The sequence below is a fragment of the Stegastes partitus genome, unplaced genomic scaffold (genome assembly GCF_000690725.1).
Source record: "Stegastes partitus isolate 25-593 unplaced genomic scaffold, Stegastes_partitus-1.0.2 Scaffold593, whole genome shotgun sequence".
NCBI classification, from domain to species: domain Eukaryota; kingdom Metazoa; phylum Chordata; class Actinopteri; family Pomacentridae; genus Stegastes; species Stegastes partitus.
In genome coordinates this window covers 370,347-389,346 of record NW_007578324.1, presented here as the reverse complement: position 1 = coordinate 389,346, position 19,000 = coordinate 370,347, and the positions used below count along the sequence as shown (strand labels likewise).

The window sequence follows — 19,000 nt, the reverse complement described above, 5'->3', positions numbered from 1 at the left end:
TGTCTTCCTTCAGCAGCAGAAACAAGTTCACATGAATCAAACTATGAAAATCAAACAGCAGAGGTACGTTTTAAAACAGAACCTGATGGTAAATTATGTTGTGTGTTCTTGAAGACATCTGACAGATCAGCTGTTTGCCACCAAGTGGAGGCAAATAAAGACTGATAACTGAAAGAGAGTATTAAAAAAAATATTAAACTTAAGAAGTATTTATAGAAATTGACCTGTTTGTGGCATTTTTGGCCACAAGGAAGCTCTCTGTCAAATAAAAATTCACTAAACATCAAAGTTAGGTAGAGGGATGAATGATTTGATGAAGATCATGTGGGTCTATATATTTATTCTACAGTTTGGCTCATTCCTAACTCTATATACCTCCTACTAGCTCCTTTTTGTGAATATATCTATATATTCTTGTACTTTTACTTTGCATACTCTGTGTGACAGTAAAAGCATTCTGTTCTGTTCTATGATGTATATGATGTAGGACAGGCGTCAAAAGACAAAGAGCCACATTAAAAACCTTCTTTCTGTGGCTCTGACCTCTAAACGTTTCCTCCAGCATCTCTGACAAAAACAAAGAGTCCCAGCACGCGTTTGTTCTGAACCGTTTATTGAAGTCAAATGTATTTTCCACTAGGATAAAATCATATTACCAGTAAAGTAATGGGAGGAGGCGGCGCTGATAAGCATGCAACAACTAATGTTCACGAGACGAACCGTTTGCTTCAGATGTCGGGCGAGAAGCAAGCGGAGAAGACGGCCCACCGTCGGCGCCCTCTCTCCGTCACGGCCGTGTCACCGGCTTGTGCTGACACGAAGCAGAGAGCGGCGAACCGAACCACAGCGAAGCTAAATAAATAACCGACAAAAAAGTGCTACAGACTCCATTCAAGACTGAGAAAGAACAGGGCTTCATAATCGGGGGCAAACACAAGTCAACAATAAGAGCTAGAATACGTGGATTGTCATAGTTTGTTTTGTTTTTTACACTTCATATATCAATCTATCGATGGGATGGTGGTGCTGGATCGATGAGAGCATTTCAAGCAGTTTAATTTTCACATATATCCCTTTTACTAAGACATAAAAAAGGCCAGAGGTGGGAGGAGGGGTCGGGGGAGGGGAGGGGGAGGCCTCTGTTGCTTTTCAAACATCACATTCACTCACTCATTCATCTTCACACATCTTCCTCCTCTCACAGGATCTGCTATAGACTCTCTATAGAAACACGGCAGGAGGGTCGAACAGAACGTCTTCAGCGGCCTGACACATAGACAGCAGGTCAGAGGGACGAGGGCGTGGCGGTGTTCAGGAGAGGGCTAGTGGGGGAACGTAGGAATGCATATGATGGCTGTGTGTGTGTGTGTGTGTGTGTGTGTGTGCGCGTGCGTGTGTGTGTTTTGGCAAAAGGGCTGGTGTGCTTAGGCTGGCATGTAAGGGGGAGGCGGCTCCTTCTCTGGCATCTTCATGGCCATCTCGTAAGTGGGCAGGATGTACTGGAGGAGACAGAGAGAAGCATAGAAACAGGTCAGCGCTGCAGGACGAAGGAGTCTGGGTTCACGTCACAGTCGGGTTCTGTTGGGACAAAGTTTAGTCCACAATAGTTCTGATGTGATGCAGGAACTGATCTGCAGCACATCAGGAACGTCTTGTTGATTAGAGTTGAAACAGTCGATTAAAAGAAAATGAACTGACTTTGAAACGAGATTAAAAAGAAAAATGACAATTTAATGATACTAATTCTGAGCCCTTCAGAGGATTGAAGTTTAGTCACCGTGATCAAGGTCGTGTTCAGTTGAATTTAAACATATATGTGGTAAAAACCTCCTCCTGTTGTTCATCATGACTCTGACTGTACATAAATTCAGATGTCTTTCCTGACTCTTTCCTGACTCCTTCGTGTGCAGATGATCAGCCTGTAGGACTCTCAGCGTGTGGACAGTACGCCTCCTGCTGGCTGCACTTCAGCACTGCATACTTCACATCTTTGTACTAACAGTTCCTGCTCGTACCTGGGGAGGGGTCTCGAAGGCAGGGTACACGGCGATCTCTGGCATGTTCCTGTTGTTGATGTACTTGTAGCAGTTCCACACACAGTTGATCAAGTAGGCCTGGAAGGAAGAGAGAAGCCTGCGTTTGTACTTTTATGGCACTGTGACGGCGCCGTGGCCACTGTTTCCCATCGAACTGTCGGTAAATAATCGGAGGGGTTTGGAGGCACTCTGAGGGTGTAAATCAAACAGACGACCACACAGAAGCCCTTTCCAGATACGCAACAGTACCGTTTCATCGCTCTGTTAAAATGATTCTGTAACTCCATTCATGTTTCTCGTGGCTTCATTCAGACGTTATAACCACGACGCTGCACAGAGCCGTGGAGTTAGACATCAAGTGATCTCTAATGTGTGATAATGCAACAACAAACAAAAGATAAATCAAAACTAACAGCCAATAACAGCCATCCTGTGAAAACTCTGTCCATGTGTGACGATAATCTAACCACTACTGTGACCTGACTCGTCCCGTCTCATCGTGAGGAATAATTCATCGTTCCAATTAATGACGCTACTGGTGTTGCTCCATAAATGAGCACAACTTTTTCCCTGTGAAGACATTTATACTGCCGCTGTCTGATGCTGCAGGTATTTAGACTCCTACAAACAGCTGGAAGCAACAAACAGGCTGATGTTCGTTATGTCAGGAATCATTTAAAATTAACGTAGTTACCAGAAGGTGGATTCTGCTGCTGTCTGATGCTGCAGGTGTGTGTTCAGAGGAAGAACTCTAAAGTTTTTGGACAAATATTGGCGCTAAAATGACGAAAAAAATCCTCCCTTTGATCACTTCAGTTCAGATTGTTGATACAAAAAGGTCCGACCTAGTACGACCGCCAACACGTCTTTTATGGTTAAGTGACCACATTCAGACACGGATACGACGCATTCACTTGCCGTCGGATACACGGAAAAGAGTTTGGACGAACCCCACTTGACCGTGAATGATAGATTCACCTTGAGGATGATGAGGAAGGCGAAGAAAACCAGCACAAAGAGCAGCAGGCAGCTGGAGTTCAGAGACAGCAGGTTGTCTTTGTACGGGAAATCCGGCTGAGGAAGAAACAGAAACAGTGTTGGATGTTAGAAAAGCTTCTTCGCACCAGTTTGGCTCACATCACCATCAACACAATCAACAGGAGAACAAACTAAAACCCATTAGCTTCCAATCAGATGTGATGAAGCAACAGATTTAAATTTAAGATTTAGATTTAAAATATCCAACAGTCTGAGTCCACGACAGAATCAATGTGGTTCACTGAATCTGTCTACATGTGGAAGTTAGAACACAACTTATCTATGAAATCGTATTTGAAGGATGTCAAAATGAAACCAGTCAGCCTTGGTTATGACAAACAAGTGTTCTCTTAAAGGCTTTAAGTCAGTACGGCTGCTTCTGTAATGACGCCCTTTATATTACCGTAATGTCCGGACTATAAGCTGCTAACTGAACTACCGTAAATCCCGGACTATAAGGCGCTACTTTTTTCACACGCTTTGAACACTGCGGAATAAACAACGATGCGGCTAATTTATGGATTTTTACGAGTTTTAGGAATTTGCCTCGGGACAAAAGTGACACTGACAATGACAGACAGACTGAGGAAGTGTGTGACGAAGGAATTCTGAGGAAGGAGGAGGAAGATGAAGATAGCGATCAATGACTTTTCCTGGTACGCTGCTGGAGTTTTTATTTCCTTCACCAGCCGTGTTACAGGAACTGTTCAGAAAAAAGCATTTATTTGTGTATGTTACCGGTACGTATTTAATTAAAAGTTTAAAAAATCTTTCTGTGTAAATATCTCATGTTACGACACGGACACCTGCAGCTTATAGACAAGTGCAGCCTGTATATGTACACGTTTGTTTTTCTTTTTAAAGTGAGTGGGTGCGGCTTATATTCGGGTGCCTCAATAGTCCGGAATTTACAGTAATTTTATGGCAAATTTTTCCACTGCATAGTTTCCACAAAAGTTCTATAATAAATCTAGAAAGTAGTGCCCGTGGCATTTACACCTTCTCCTACTACATTTTACAGATGTTAAAATGGTAAATGACAGGTAGGAATCCAGAATCTGAATTTACTGCTTAGTAATGAGTGAACTATCTGTCATCTGTTCTTTAGGGACGAGTCAATGAGTGAGCAAAAGGGTTATTTAGGACACAAGTAAAATGTCGTAAAGATTCTCTGTGGTAAAGTCAATATGGGCTGGGTGCAGTCCGACTGAAATAATGTCAACAACAGGACTAGACTTTGGACTGACCAGCTGGTCCAGGTAGTCCCTGATCCTGGGCAGGTAGGTGAGGGAGCTGATGGCCACCAGGCAGCTCAGAGCAAAGTCAAACAACTGGTAGCAGAAAAACGGGATGAGCCAGCCGTCACGATGCTGAGGAGGAGAGATAAAGGTGGAGAAAAATGACTCATGTGGGCAGATCCGTTTTGATTCTGAAAGGACCACGACGCGTGTTTCAACCTTATCTTAGATCCACATTATTAACATCGTACAGACGAATGAGGAGCAACTCGTAGCCTCAGCAGCAAGTCGCTCCTTCTTCCTCCAAGTTTAAAACTGTGACTGCAGGTTTCTTGGTCGTGGGATTTAAAGCTTTTTTCCGACTGCTCGGGGCGTGACGTGAGATTTAGTTTGAGGTAAACGAAAAGAGCCGTCCTGCAGAAACAAGAACAGCTGACGTCACTGTGCATCTTTAATAATAGGTGCAGAGAGAAGGTTGAAAATCAGCAAAGTGGTCCTTTCGCTGAGTCACAAGGAACTTTACAGGCATTCTAAATGTTCTACTAGCAGCACAAAAACCTACTTCACTTCTTCCTACATCATTAGGTAAAGATTTTTTTCTTTCTTGTAATCATGGCTCAAACATTTAAGGGGACATAAAGGGGACACCTGCTACAGGCTACCTGCTACTTTTGTCTGGGAGCGTGCACAGTTAAAGCACGACTCTTGTGCAGGCTTCGGGCGTGCACGGCGTTCCCGGCCTGCAGATGTGTGTCATACTTTAACTGTGCAGTCATCCCAACTAGCAGCTGAGTGCAGGTCCACGTCAAAAGGCTATCAAACCTGTCAGTCCTGATGCCATGAGGCAGGCCTGTGAGGTAAAGACGACAGGCAGTGAGAACAAAACAGCACGTGCTACATCCGGATTCCTCTCTACATCCAGTTAAAAAAAAGAAAACAGGGAGGGATTTCTTGTTACTGTACTTACCTCCTAAGTCTGGTGCTGCTGTGATTATACAACTTGAAAGCTATGCATGGATAATGTGGGATTACATATTAGCATGCAAAACACTGACACTGCCTTAAATAGAGTGCATGCTGGGAAAAAGGCATCCTATCTTGTGGCACACTTACAGTAATGGCTCCATACACCATCATGGCACTGATGGTGAGCATCAGCAGAGAGATGGCGAATCCAACACACGCGTTTTCTGTATGAGAAACAAAAAAGAGAAGAAACATGCAGTCAAAGATTCACAATCTAACACCGTCTTTGGCCTGTATTGAGCGTAGATGAAAGGATATTTGCCTGTTCTCTTTGAGGCAGCAGCTTTGATTTGCATACAGTGTCAAGTGAACAGTCTCCAGGGCTTCTCTCTTTGCAGCTAACTCTGTCTTAAAGGCCAGCTCGGGGGAGCATTAAGCCTTTCAGCGTCGGTGAAGACACAATGAAACTCGGCCTGGGATAATTAAAAGGTCTGCCTTTCACATCCTCTTTTTCTCTACGTCTCTCAGTCTCTCGCCTCCTCCAATGTTCTGCCTGTTGCATTGGAGATGCTCGTGAGGGAGCGACTGCAGCAATGCGGTCCGGACGAAATCTTTTGTTATTCAGCAGCTCGGGCGGAATAACTCGTACACTGATGCATGAATCTGTCAGGAAACTGTCTGCTGCTCAAGAGGGGAAAAAACAACAACAGGGTGTACATTGGAGTTGATAAAAATCTCACTTTTGCTGTTTGTAAACTGCACATTTCAGTACTTGTGGATGTTTTTTCAGGTTTGAGGAAGGGCTCCGTGATATTACAAGGTTTTGTTTTTTCTGCAATATATAATCCAATATTTATAATAAGTCTATGTGGAGATAATTTATCATTCTAGAATTGATTCTGACTTTGGAGTGCAGAGAAATTTAGAAAGAAATTATTAAAAAACAAGGGAAGTAATGATTTTTTACTGTAAAGACTCTGCGTCCTCACAGTGAACTCTCTCTCATATGGTGCAGCACTGACACATCCATCCAAAGGGTTTTTTTTTTTTTGTTTTGCTGTGGATGGCATTCTGATCTGCCTTTGTACTCCTCACACAGCGCTTTGTGGTGCAGATTTATACAGTCAAACCAATTAGTTGTGTGGTGGCAACAGCAGCAAGACGTGGAAGTGCCTGTTTATGGTCAACATCAGTCTGTCTGTAGCCAAAATACTTCCATAGAAATGAGATCAAGATGAGTTCGTTTATCACGATTGTTGGTTGACTTCTGAGAAAAAATGTTTACTGGTTTCTCTTCCATCCCTCACACTTTACTTGGATGGCTGTAGAGCACAGAGGTCTGTTTCCCCACTCGGTTACTACAACTTAGACAGGTGTGTGACCTCAAATCACTTTGGAAAGATAAAAATCAACTCTGATGTCAAAACAACTGATTTCATCTGCTTTCTATAAGCAACATAAATATCACAGTTGATCATGTTGTTTACTGGTGAGAACCCAAAGTCATGATACTCTTTATTATGAAGCCCAAGAACAGTCGCTGCATTTCCGTTTCCCAACCAGATCTTCTTGTTCAGTCTCCTGTGCACGTGTGAAGTCAGCTTGTCAACAAACTGTCTTTTTTCTTAAAGAGAGCAACGACTTTGTTCCACCGTTAAGCCCTAAATTTGAGTAAATCATATTCTGTCAAACAGACTGATGAAAAATGACAACCATGCGAGTTTTCTTTTTGTGTCAAGCAGCACTTTCAGTTAGGTTACCACTTCCTGCATGATGACCTTTGTGCGTGTGCGCACTGCCAGACAGCTGATGCTAAAAAAGATAGATCACGCAGCTCTAGTCTAAAGAGTTTGTCAGTTTGTCGTTTTAATATGTGAATCTTGATAGGCAGGGTAAGATGTGTCAAAAATGTCAAATGTTAGTGATGTTGGAAACTATCCAGTCAGCTCTACTTCTACGTAGGAAGTCAGGTGATATTTGTGGCTTCAAATACGGTTTATTGTCACCATCAGTTATTTTATTAATGTAATGATTAAACATGTGGTCGATAAAATGTCAGAAAACAGTGGAAATTACCCCACAGCCCCATGTGGTGTTTACAAACAGAGTTTTATAAATTCTTCTGCTCAAAGTGGAAAGTTCCCCAAGATGTGTGACATCCCACCCAGCATGGAAACCAATCCGGGCTCAACGGGCGACTTAAGCAAAAGAGATGTGGAAAGTGACACCTGCACAGCACACACATGGAGAACAGACTTTCAGTGGTGTGTGATGCATCTCATATCCAGCTGTTTAAACATCATGAAAAATATATGCATATTTATAGATTTGGGGTTTTTAAAAAGGGAAGAGGACCGAGTGTAATGGGTGATTGAAATTAACCTGGTGGACCAACAACACGTGTGTTCAAAGTGGAGTGTTTTATACGTCTACCAGCGAGTCTGAAGACGGGCCGTCAACGACAAACACTTAGCAAGTGTTTTCTACCAGATACATAACATTTAAATATGACCTGGATTGTGAAATGAAACAAGTGCTGACTGATGAAGCAGCACTAACGGTCGGGAGTAACCACAGCTGCACCGGTTTGAATGTTGACATCGTCTCTGCAGACTATGGGCAACCTCCGCTGGCCCATGTGGTGGCGTGAGCCCGCTGTGGGAAGGTCAACCCACGCCAGTTTACTTCCCCTCCTCTCCCGCTGAGTCACCGTTTTAGAAAAACGAAGAGGCCTTCACCAAGCCAGCCAACAAAACAACCGCCAGCGAGACAAAAGCGGCACTCTGGTGGTCGTGCCAGCCCTGCCCCAGCACACACAATCACAAACACCGGGGATGAGCATAAATCCTCGAGGAAAAACAAAGTGGCACCACAACACAAAGTACATTTAGGACAACATGTAAACAACTCGGCGGTGGTCTGTTTACTTGGGAGTTGCTTTACAGTCAGTGGAGAGCAGATCTCCCTGTGCAAAGTGACCAACCAAAGAATAACAGGAGCTCAGGGGTTCATGAAACGGCAGGAAAACACTTCCTAATCCAATAAGGTGAATGTTTATTTACTGAAGTTTAATTGGGCAGGATACTAAAACCACAGGACAGAGAATATGATATTGCTCCTGACGTGTGGACGCTTAAGAAACTGAATGAAAATCAGTTTAGTTTTGCCATGAAATGATTCCCGTGTGGATTTGTTGCTTACCGGACATCCTGTCGGAGGCAAAGTAATGGTCAATGACCTCATACTGCAGGTCGATGGTGGGGACGTTCTCTGGGTGGGTCACAGCGACGGTCAGCAGGATGCCCATCAACAGGTTGACGACCTGAGCAAAGAAAACGAGAGGTGTTTAAAAACGACTCCACCAGCAGCACTGGAGAACACAGTGAGTGAACTTTTACATAACTGACAACCATTTTTGGAAAACGTTGTAGATTTAATTCCTACTTTCCACGCAGGCGTTGGTTTCACTTGAGGTATGAATTTCAACTTGCAGAGACTGAAATAGGCAACGGTACAGAGAACAATTCATCACCCTTTTTTGTTTTTGTTTTTTTTTTGGACAAGGTTACTTATCACAGTGTGGGAATGAAGATATGAGGAGGAATCGACCAAACACTCAAGGACACGCCAACATTTACGCTGACAGGCTCTGCAGTCACAAGACACAGTACACAAATAAATGATAATATCAGAAGACAAACAAGCAAAAGGTAACAAAACGATAATAAACTGAAACCACTGAAAGAAAATCCTGTTACTACACTCTGGTAAAGACAAGGACAGGGTCGTAAAACTGATGCAGTCTGAAGTTAATCAGATATACGAAGGTTAACTGGATTTAAACAAGAAAATAACTCTTGAGAAGTGACAATAAAACTAGTGCAAAAAATCCTAAAAGAAAGATGAAACAAGATCTAATACTTTGTCATGTCTTGACAGTACAAAACTACAACTGCTGCAACAAATGTGTTTTCATCTTGGCTGGACTTAACAGGAGCAACTTGTTTCCAGCTGTTTATTTGAGCGTATTGAGCCAAATTTAAGAAGGAAAGACTGAGGAAAGCAGACGAGAAGACTACTGACTAGGTGACAACATTTACAGCCCACATAATGTTATCGCTCAAAAAGCAGCACAAGCACAGACAGCTCTGAAAGGATGCAGCCTTACCTGCATGACCGTCTCATAAAGTTTAACTAATTGATCTTTTATCAGCCGAGTTGTGGTTTAACTTTCTTAGAAGCTGATACAAGTGCAACTAAGACGTCTTTAAATTTTTCACGATTGTTCTTTCACATTAAATAAACCAACAACCACGAGCAAAAACAAATATTTCAGAATATATATCCCTGAAATGACAAAAAGATGAAAAGTTATTTCACCAAGCAATGTTAAGATTTGAGAAATCTTCTTATTGGTGATAGCATCTTATTATTTAGGCCCTCTGTACATGAAAACAAGGTTCAAAGGTGGGTTTAAAATGCATGTTAGCTGTAAACCAATCCAACATTTCTATCTGTAAAAACAGGATGAATCAGCCGAGTTTCAACAGCGTTTGAACTACTTAGCGGTAATGTGCAGTTCTGTCAGGAAAATTAACTCAATCTAAACCTAAAGTCGGGATATTTTAACACAACCACATTGTTCTACTTCCATCCATTATCCATCTATACACTGCTTAATCCTCACTAGGGTCATGGGGGGCTGGAGTCTATCCCAGCTGACTCAGGGTGAAGGCAGGTTCACCTGGACAGGTAACCAGTCTACCACAGACAACCAAGCAAGCTGACAATTTAGAATCACCAATTAACCTCAGCATGTTTCTGGACTGTGGGAGGAAGCCGGAGAACCCGGAGAGAACCCACGCTGCACGGGGAGAACATGGAGACTCCACGCAGAAAGATCCCGGGTGTCCTCACCTGGACGCGAACCTGTGACTTTCTAGCTGCGAGGCAACGGTGCTAACCACCGAGCCACAACATTAAATTGTTTGATGTAACCTGAAAAGAAAAATAAGTTTGGGAACTCTTCCGTGTCACCATGAAAACATCAGTGACTCCACTGTAACCAACATTCATGATACAAAAATTCAGGTTTTGGCTGAACTGCAGGCCGTGTTTACACAGATAGAAGACAAGCATGCACACTAATTTATAAAAGAAGCATTTCTTGCTGTATTGGCAGCACCTGTGATCACATGGAAAAATGGTGTTGACTCCATGTTTTTTTTTTTTTTTTTAGAAATTTCATTTTTGTGCTTTCTTTCTCTATGAAGCTTTGCATTATCTCTACATCACAATGCACACGTGGCGTTTTTGAGTTCTCTATGCTTCTAGACATAGTTGTGCTGTTTCTATAGAGGTGCAAGACTTCATATGGCTGGAAGAAATGAGGCCTCAGTAAGTAAAAAGAAAGTGACAGGAGCAAAAAAATAAATAAAATCGCTCAGAAACTACTTGAGGTTTAGAAGCCTTAAGTTTTAAATCCGCTGAGCCTCTTTGAATCGTTCTGTCAGCAAAACAGAGCCTAAACACACACACACAACAGATCCATGCTGCAACATACATCAAACTACAAGCTTCTTCTTAGTGTGTTAGTATTTACGTCCAGAGCCCGGCCTCCTGGCAGCTGTTTCAGACAGTTTGAAAATGCAACTCGGGAAGATTTGCTCAAGTGTTTCAATGAATCAGGGACTGTCGTAAAAAAAACAAAAAAAACAAGGGAGGATTTAGAAATGCAACCGAAACCTGCAACATCTGCTCTGTGATGTGGGGAAACGAGAAGGGGATTAACTGAGATTTAACGCTGCAAGTCCGGAGTGCTGCAGGGACAGAATGTGCAGAGGACGGCGGCGGCTAGCAAACACGCAGCTACCGTTAGCCACAGCAGCCTGCCTGTCAAACACAGTCTCTGGATTTATTTTTTATTACTCTAAACCACTTTAATATATTTATTAGCATAACCTAAAAGACACGATGTAGCACCAGCAGCAAGTGAACCCGTGTCATGTCTGACATCGTGGAATCCGTTATATTAGCAAGTTAGCCGAGTGTCGGCCACAAACATAAATCAGACATAAAACACCCCCAAATCAGCTGCTGTTAACTTAAAGACAGCCACTACCCCAGCAAAGGTTTTCTAATTACATTTTCAAAGTTGTAAGTTGACCAGACGGAGAGCTAGTTAGCCAAACCCGATGTGATAGCAGGCTAACGCTAGCATCAAGCACGACAAGTAACGGCTTTTTGAAAAGTCAAAAGTAGCGTTTAGCTCGTATTTTAGTCGCTGCCAACAAACACAACGCGTTTTAATTTCCCATTAATACTGTCTGGACGGAATTCATCGTGTGACTTGTTACTTTAGCGGACTTGACACAATTGCCTAACACAGCTAGCTACCGTTAGCTCGCTGACCTCCATCGAGTACCATCTTACGCACCATGTACCATGTCCCCAGGATGATGGTCCCCGTCCGGACATGGCAACACCCGCAACACCTGGTGGTGTACAGTCTGTCTCGACTGGGCTTAAAATGATGCATGTCCTCTACGAGCGTAGGGAGAAACATCGGGAGAGCTGGTCGTGGAGGAGAAAAAACCGTCTCGGCATCAACAGTCAAGAGAAAGAAGACGGAGAAACGCCCACCACTTCCCCCGAAGAGCTGCGCACACCGCGGATAAAAACAAAAGCTCTGACGGGGAGGAAGGGGCGGAGACCCGAGGTTTGACTGACAGCAGCGGGAACCAATGACCGCGAAGAATTGAAACAGCGACCCAATAGGATTCAATCTACCCCCTGATTTATTCAAATTTATTCAATAATTATCTTACCAGCAAAATAATCTATAATATATATAAAAACTACCATTTTCATGTGCGATATTTAACCCTATTCAGGACTTTTGGGGTCTTTTGGACCCCAGGCCATTTGGTTTAGGTGACAGGTATTATTTTTTGTTTTTTTTGAAGATTTTTAAAAATATAAACAGAGGAACATGTGTCATGCATTTAGAAGCAAAAATATGTCAACTTATCAGAAAATTTATTTAACATAGTATAAAAGTCATCATGAATACCAACACATATTTTCCAGTGGACCCTAATAAAGACCTTCTACTTATGGCAATATGAAAGTCCTGAATAGGGTCAATTATCATGAGTAATATTACTGAACTACTTCAGAATGCCAGTATTACGTCTTCCTTTTCTATTGTAGTCTTATTTTAGCTGAATTATCTTTATTTTTTAGTAATGTATCGTACCTAAGTCTTATTACTTTTCTATTAGGCTCCCCAATCATTCTCATATGAAATGCAGAAGAATTTTCTGCAATTTCAATAAAGTTCTATCTTATCTTATCCTAACTTGGCAAAGTGTTCAGTTCCTTTGGGGCTAAAAAGATAATCATCATTCATGGAACTACAATTAGGATCAGTTTTATTTGGGAATACAACACCACCATTATGTATAGCACCACTAAAGTATACTCACCCAAAATATAAATGTGACATTTCATTCAATTCTATGCGTTCTTTTTAACATAGGGAAATAAGCATATGTTGCTCCAGCAAACTGCATCTCTATAACAGAATGGATGTCATAAAAACAAGTCTGCACTGTGTCGTAAACGTTAATGGGCAGATTACGAGTCGGGTCAAGGACAGAGTCAGAAACAAGTGAGTCCACCATTTGCATTCCGTGGTGTCACACAACTGAGCTGATGAGGTTGTTGATGCTGGCTTTTGAAATCTCGTCCAACAAAGGACATGGAGGAGTGTCTGGTTATGCTGTCATTGTCTTTTAAAGCCACACCTGACTGGGATTAACTCAGCAGCTGAGAATATGTCAGCTCAAAACCTTTGTGTGCACAGTTGGCTAATTTAAACCTTTTCTTAATCAGAACACCAGATTTTTAAATTTTTCCCTTAAAGCAGAAAGGGAGACCCGTCTGGAATTATATTGTGCTTGTATGGTGCAGTTTACAGAATGCCAGGACTTGGGCCCTGCTCCTCCGATCACTTTGACTGCTCCTCCTCTGTTCTGATCCTTCACTGATGTATAGCAGCACCTCGCCTCTGCTCTCTGATCAGCTCGCACCAGTTATCACAGCATCTGCTTAGAAGTTTCAGAAAGCCGTCAGTCGGCGGTAATTAGGTCTTAGCGTCTTTGCTTTGTCTGTGATTCTTAAACCTTGTTCATTGCAGAGTAGTTTGTACACAAGAGACGCTCATTTTATCACCAGAAATGTAAAAACACACAAAGATAAGATAGAACCTTATTAGTCCTGAAAATCTACATTAAATTACTTTCGGTTTCATTCTGAACTGCAATCACCTGGTTGTTTTCGTGTTACTTTTCTTGATAAGCTGGGACGCCACATTGTGCTTCACTGTAGGTCCAAACAGTCCCTGACAAAACACTGCCGTACTGATCCATCGAATCTATACAACAGACACCATGCAGCATGCACAGATAACCTCTGGGTGTCATAGGCAAGCAAAAACAGACTGTAAATACTGCACATAAACTGTCACATCAAGCAAAGAAGAAGAAAAAAACAGATTAAATTGATACAAAGCTCTTTTATTAACAATTATGGAATACAAAAATATACGCGCATATATAGGCGACATAACGTGTTAGCAGCCATTACCTAATCCGCCGTTCACATTCAATATACAGACTCAAAAGCACTTCTCCTATTGTCTTTATCTCATAAAGCATGGATTATTTCGATAACTGTGAGAGGAAACAGCGCTGAAGTTTCCCCGCTTTGCACATTTCAGAAAGGCAGTTACACATAAATGCAGTTTAGAAACAGCCCTGCTTGTTCAACACGCAGGACATGCTACATACATCATGACTGGTAGAAAAAGCACTTCTAAAGGCATTAACAATGATTCTGATCTGCTCCAGTGTCCCTGTGACAGAGAGCCAACATATACACAAATCTGGGAACTGAAGCAGCAGCTAAATGCAATTAATTCGCCCCTTAACGTCGTTATTTACACCAGTGCTTCTCCCTCTGCAAGATGTCAGAATGTTGTTGGTGAAAAAGGCCCGTCGAGCATCTTCTGTCGGCGCCCACGCAGTCCTGAGAGGAGGCCAAAGAATCGAAAGCACTTGTGGGAGTGTTTGTTGGATGACTAGGGCCTTTGGGAATTTGTTGTTGTTGTCTGCTCAGTTTAAAGGTAGTTTCGTTTATTTAAATGCTACAACAAGGTGTGCATGGAAGCAACAAAAGCTGCCACTTTAAAACGGTTACACAGCAAAGTACATATTGATAATCAACCCATCGAATATTGCATTTGTTCAATTATCAACACTGAAGTCAGATTAGTGCACCATTCAGATGCTAAATTTAAACATAACATTTAGTCATTATTCCCACAATCCTCAGTGCCGTGTGTGTTTATAGGTGTGTGTGTGTGTGTGTGTGTGTGTGTGTGTATAGGTGTGTGTAAATGTAAATATGTAAGGTGGGAGGGACGGGTTTCTTCTTTTTAATGTTTTCATCGGTTGTAAAGCACTTTGTATTGCTTTCTTTGTATGAAAAGTGCTACACAAATAAAGTTTGATTGATTGACATTCTGGAAGATTACTGCTAGAAATACATTTCCACGAAGCTACGTGTGATGATAGCAACGCCCCACATCTCCTAAAGCACAGAGAGGCTACAGCTCCCCCGCGTCCATGGAAACGATCTCAGGTCAGCGAATGAAAGCGATTCTTTACACTTCATGTTAAATATAAATAAATTATCAATGTACAACAACAGATGCATGATGAGAGAGCGCCTTCACGGCAGCTCTCCAGCTACACAAACTGGCCCAGTGGCACCAGCCTAGAAAACAAACGCCGGTCTGACAGTTAAATAACAACTGCGTCCCTTATGGGTTTGTGGTAATCTTCGTCCGACTCCCGTCGCCGACCCAGAATGTGTCCCTCCCCGTCTTTCTTCTGCCGTTTGTAGATTAACATGGCTGACAGTGCAGCTGCGATGATGGCTCCCGTGACTCCCGCTGCAATAACCGCTGTGGACACAAGAATAAGTGACTGAGCCGTGAAAACAAACTCAGCTTTGTCCACATCGGTGTGCAAAGTACCTGCTAAGATGTCTTCGTTCTCCCAGAACCGTTTGCTGCTCGCCATGATAACGAATCCAGATTCGTCGTCTCCCGCGGGCCAGGCTGTGCCGTCAAAGGTCAGGTCTGAAGAACTCTGCAGCAAAAGAAGCAGCAGTTACGTAAGTTTGTTTCTCGCTCCGCCACCTACAAGTCATGAAACAGCGAAACACATGAAAAGAGACGTACGTGGAGAGTATTCCTGCTTCCACCTCCTGACTTCAATAATTTGCCTTCATGGCTGCTGGGCTGAACCTTGATGTCTTCATCTGGTGGGATTGCAGTTAGAGAGGATTTAGAAAAACAAAGAGATGCGACAGGAAGTGGATTAAAAACATTCAACAGGTGCTCAACTCACCCTGCTCCGACCCATCTCCTGATCCAGAACCAGAACCGTCCAGGTCGTATCCGGATCCCTCCCAGTCCTCTGGAAGGGCAGAATGCTGATTTCATGGAGAAAAAATGATATTTAAAGATCCTGCTTCCTGCTCTGTTGTCAGACATTTAAAAACACACAGGAGGTGAAGGAAGCTGATGGAGGTGCTTTTCCTTTAAGAGGGCAATAAAGAAACGAATCATGCCAAAGATACAAAGTCCCCCTGAAACAACACGCCGAGGATAATAAACGCATCATGAAGCAAGCAGTCACATTATTGTCACCAATAAAGTGTGGTGAGGAGAGAACATTGTGGTGATAACACTCCACCCAGTTCGCTGGTAAACACACTTAAACATACAAGCTTTAATTAGAGCAGAAATCCTCTTAAGATTAAATATCTAATAAGTGAACTAATTACCTCACATGAGTGCAAAAAAATAAATAAATCTCTCATCCTGTGATGAACTAATGTAACCTGATAAAAGCCCCATAAATGATCGAAACATGTCGAACCAAACCAGCAACAAAGCAAGATAACCAATTAAGTTCTGCTAACGAGCGCTCACAATTTGTGCAGTTTTGCAGTATTTATATGACTACTGTCCTAGATTTCAGGACGCTCCACCACGTCATCGTTTCTGCAGATTAAGTGCTTGCATGGAAAAGTGTCGACTTCAGAATTTCACAGTGAGTCACCAAAACACGGCTCGAACCTCAGAATTTCACTTTTAATTCTGCCGAAACCCCCGACCTCCACCAGAACTGAAACTCATCATTAAAGCATGAAGAATGTGAAATGTGCAGGTATTAAAATGATGCAAAACAAATCTCGAGCATCGTGTTTTTTATGGTATAAGAAGGCATCAGTTTGGTTTGAAACCTGCTTGTTTCCTGGAATCAATATCAACATAAAATTCTCTTAATTTGAGATTTAAAGTCAAAAGAGAGATAAAAAAAGTTTTATTAGTGGATAAAACTATTTTTAATGTAAGAAAATACTCTAATAAAGTACTTTGAGGTATTTCTACTGTTTTTATTTCTCTGCTTTGAAGCAATTAATGTAATTATACCATCTGTTCTAAACTACCTGTGCATTCATTAACCCCGTCTGCACTTTCATTCACCTCATAATTCATTTCTTTTCCATTTCTTTGCACTCTTTATCTCTTACGTGCTTTAATTATTATTTTTTAACCCTGCTATTACCTTCATCTTTTATCCTTGGCATCAGCAATTTAAACCTGCAGAAAATGATCATAATTAAAATTGTTTATGTTGTGGAAATTCTGGTTTAATTGTTTTTCTGAAAATCTGTTCACACTTTATCCATCTTGTCTGTATTGTTTAGGATTAATTTGATTTAAATAATTACATTTTTTGATGCAATTTCTTCCCATCTGTCTTTCAGCTTTTTGTTTTTATAATTTTTAATTTTATAAATTTGCCCGTAAAACGTTTCTTACGACCTCTGTGTAGGACAAGGTGCAACATAAATACTGTTCTTTCCAACACTACAGCCAACAATAGAAATTATAGTGCTGGATATGTCACACAATAGTGTTTTTAAATGACATGTAATTAAGCAACTTTAACATGAAAGTCAGCAGCTCTCATTACTGTGTTCAGTTTTCTGCAAACAGCACTTTGTGTGAACCTGAGGAGGGAAAATAATCCCAGTGACTCCACCTGTAGTGGGTGTTTTTAAATCCACGGCTGACATCCACGAGCCGGTTCTGTCACTTAGATTTAACAAAGTGGAATTAAACACAAATCAAACCCTTAGAATAAAAATCAATAAATCACGCAGCCTGTGCTGGTCGGCTGGACCAGGGTGTGATCAGGAAGTGAGAAAGGTGAGCGTGAGACCGACGTCACGTCTCCTTTTCTTTAAAACCCTAAAACGACGTAACTCACCGACCGAGTGACGGCAGGAATCAGACCCACGCACAGAAACACGGCGGCGGCCACAGATCCCCGCATGGTGCCGTCGCCTCGCTCCGCTTCTCCTTCTTCTTCTTCTTCTTCTTCTTCTTCTTCTTCTTCTTCAGCTCTGTGTGTGTTGATTGAACCTCGAGCCTCGGCCGGTTAAGCCCCGCCCTCCAATAAATGTGGAGACACAGCTGATAACAGGTAACATCCTCGGCGGTGCTGAACATGAGGCTCGGGGCCCCGTAAAGGGACGCAAAATGATTGTTTTGGTGGACATGAGGAGGGAAGGATTAATCAATCCCATAATGTAGCTCTGTTAGTCTTTATAAGTTTTAGGTACAATTCTACACTTGACAGTCCAACTGGGTACTTTTCGGCTTGCATATATAATTCATAAAACAAAATAGTTGGTACCCTTCGGTTAATCAAAGAAAAACCCACAACCGTCACAGAAATAACTTGAATCTGACAAAAGTAATAATAAATAAAAATTAAACGAAAATTAAACAATGAAAATCAGACATTGCTTTTGAATCGTGGTTCAACAGAATTGTTTAAAAAAGAAAAAAACAGAATAAAAAATAAGCCTTAATTAACACGGAAATAACGCGTTCAAGTCCCGCCCCTAATATACTTTAAAGCGTTAATTATGATTAATTAATTACAACAAGAATAACGCGTTAATCGCAGTTTGCATCCAGGCAACAGCGTTTGTCAGCGCCTGATTTCATGGTCCACCCATCACATGATGCACGAGATGCGTCAGCGCTACGCTAACAACGACAAACATGGAGGAATCCGAGGGGGGGCAAGTTTCATTTTAAAAACTGCCCGATGGAAGCGTGGTTTTGTGCAACTTGTGCAATTTGCATCCCACTGAAGCACACCGAGCTGACGGTACCACCCAAATGCAAAGCGTGTTGCAGCGAGCACAGAAACCGCCGGCGCCGTTAGCGCTAGCAGTCCTGGATAGCGACCAATTTATTTTCAATGCCTTATTTTTGTTGTAATTAATTAATTGTAACGTGTTAAAGTCCCACCCCTGATATCTATCTATCTGTCTATCGTTTCGGTCTGGAGCAGGTGGATAATACATCTCACTGCCCGTCACATGATGTGTAATTGTGTTTGTGCAATAAAGGCCTTGTATCTTTGTGTCCTACAGTGTGGGTACATTGTGCAACGTGTCTTTATTAGATCATCGTTCTTATGTCTTGTTTCTTAACAGCAGTTTTATCAGTGAGGGATCTTTATCTTGTTCTTATCTATCGTTTTCTGTGGGACAGTTTCACCA

At 42.0% G+C, this 19,000-nt stretch overlaps 2 protein-coding genes across 2 annotated transcripts; both read right to left on the bottom strand.

Moving 5' to 3' along the window:
* Positions 1 to 596: 596 nt before the first annotated feature.
* laptm4a (lysosomal protein transmembrane 4 alpha) lies at positions 597 to 11,948 on the bottom strand. The gene is made up of 7 exons (XM_008289108.1): positions 11,715 to 11,948; positions 8,480 to 8,600; positions 5,426 to 5,502; positions 4,322 to 4,444; positions 3,015 to 3,110; positions 2,016 to 2,114; positions 597 to 1,499 (listed from the first exon to the last, which is right to left on the bottom strand). The coding sequence occupies exons 1-7, from the start codon at positions 11,841 to 11,843 to the stop codon at positions 1,425 to 1,427; spliced, it is 720 nt and encodes a 239-aa protein (XP_008287330.1). The 5' UTR covers positions 11,844 to 11,948; the 3' UTR covers positions 597 to 1,424.
* Positions 11,949 to 14,794: 2,846 nt separating this feature from the next.
* Positions 14,795 to 17,832, bottom strand: LOC103362677 (syndecan-3-like). Its single transcript, XM_008289107.1, has 5 exons — positions 17,692 to 17,832; positions 15,757 to 15,841; positions 15,588 to 15,667; positions 15,381 to 15,495; positions 14,795 to 15,308 (listed from the first exon to the last, which is right to left on the bottom strand). Exons 1-5 carry the CDS (start codon positions 17,755 to 17,757, stop codon positions 15,145 to 15,147), a joined length of 510 nt encoding a protein of 169 aa, XP_008287329.1. The 5' UTR covers positions 17,758 to 17,832; the 3' UTR covers positions 14,795 to 15,144.
* Between the last annotated feature and the right edge of the window lie 1,168 nt (positions 17,833 to 19,000).

Coding starts and splice junctions, on each gene's coding strand:
- laptm4a (XM_008289108.1), bottom strand. CDS start 11,843: ATGTTTCTCCCTACGCTCGTAGAGGACATGCATCATTTTAAGCCCAGT. Junction 8,601..11,714: donor TCCTGGGGACATGGTACATG/GTGCGTAAGATG, acceptor TTCTTTGCTCAG/GTCGTCAACCTGTTGATGGG. Junction 5,503..8,479: donor TGCCTCCGACAGGATGTCCG/GTAAGCAACAAA, acceptor TTTCTCATACAG/AAAACGCGTGTGTTGGATTC.
- LOC103362677 (XM_008289107.1), bottom strand. CDS start 17,757: ATGCGGGGATCTGTGGCCGCCGCCGTGTTTCTGTGCGTGGGTCTGATT. Junction 15,842..17,691: donor TTCCTGCCGTCACTCGGTCG/GTGAGTTACGTC, acceptor CCATGAAATCAG/CATTCTGCCCTTCCAGAGGA. Junction 15,309..15,380: donor GAACGAAGACATCTTAGCAG/GTACTTTGCACA, acceptor TTGTGTCCACAG/CGGTTATTGCAGCGGGAGTC.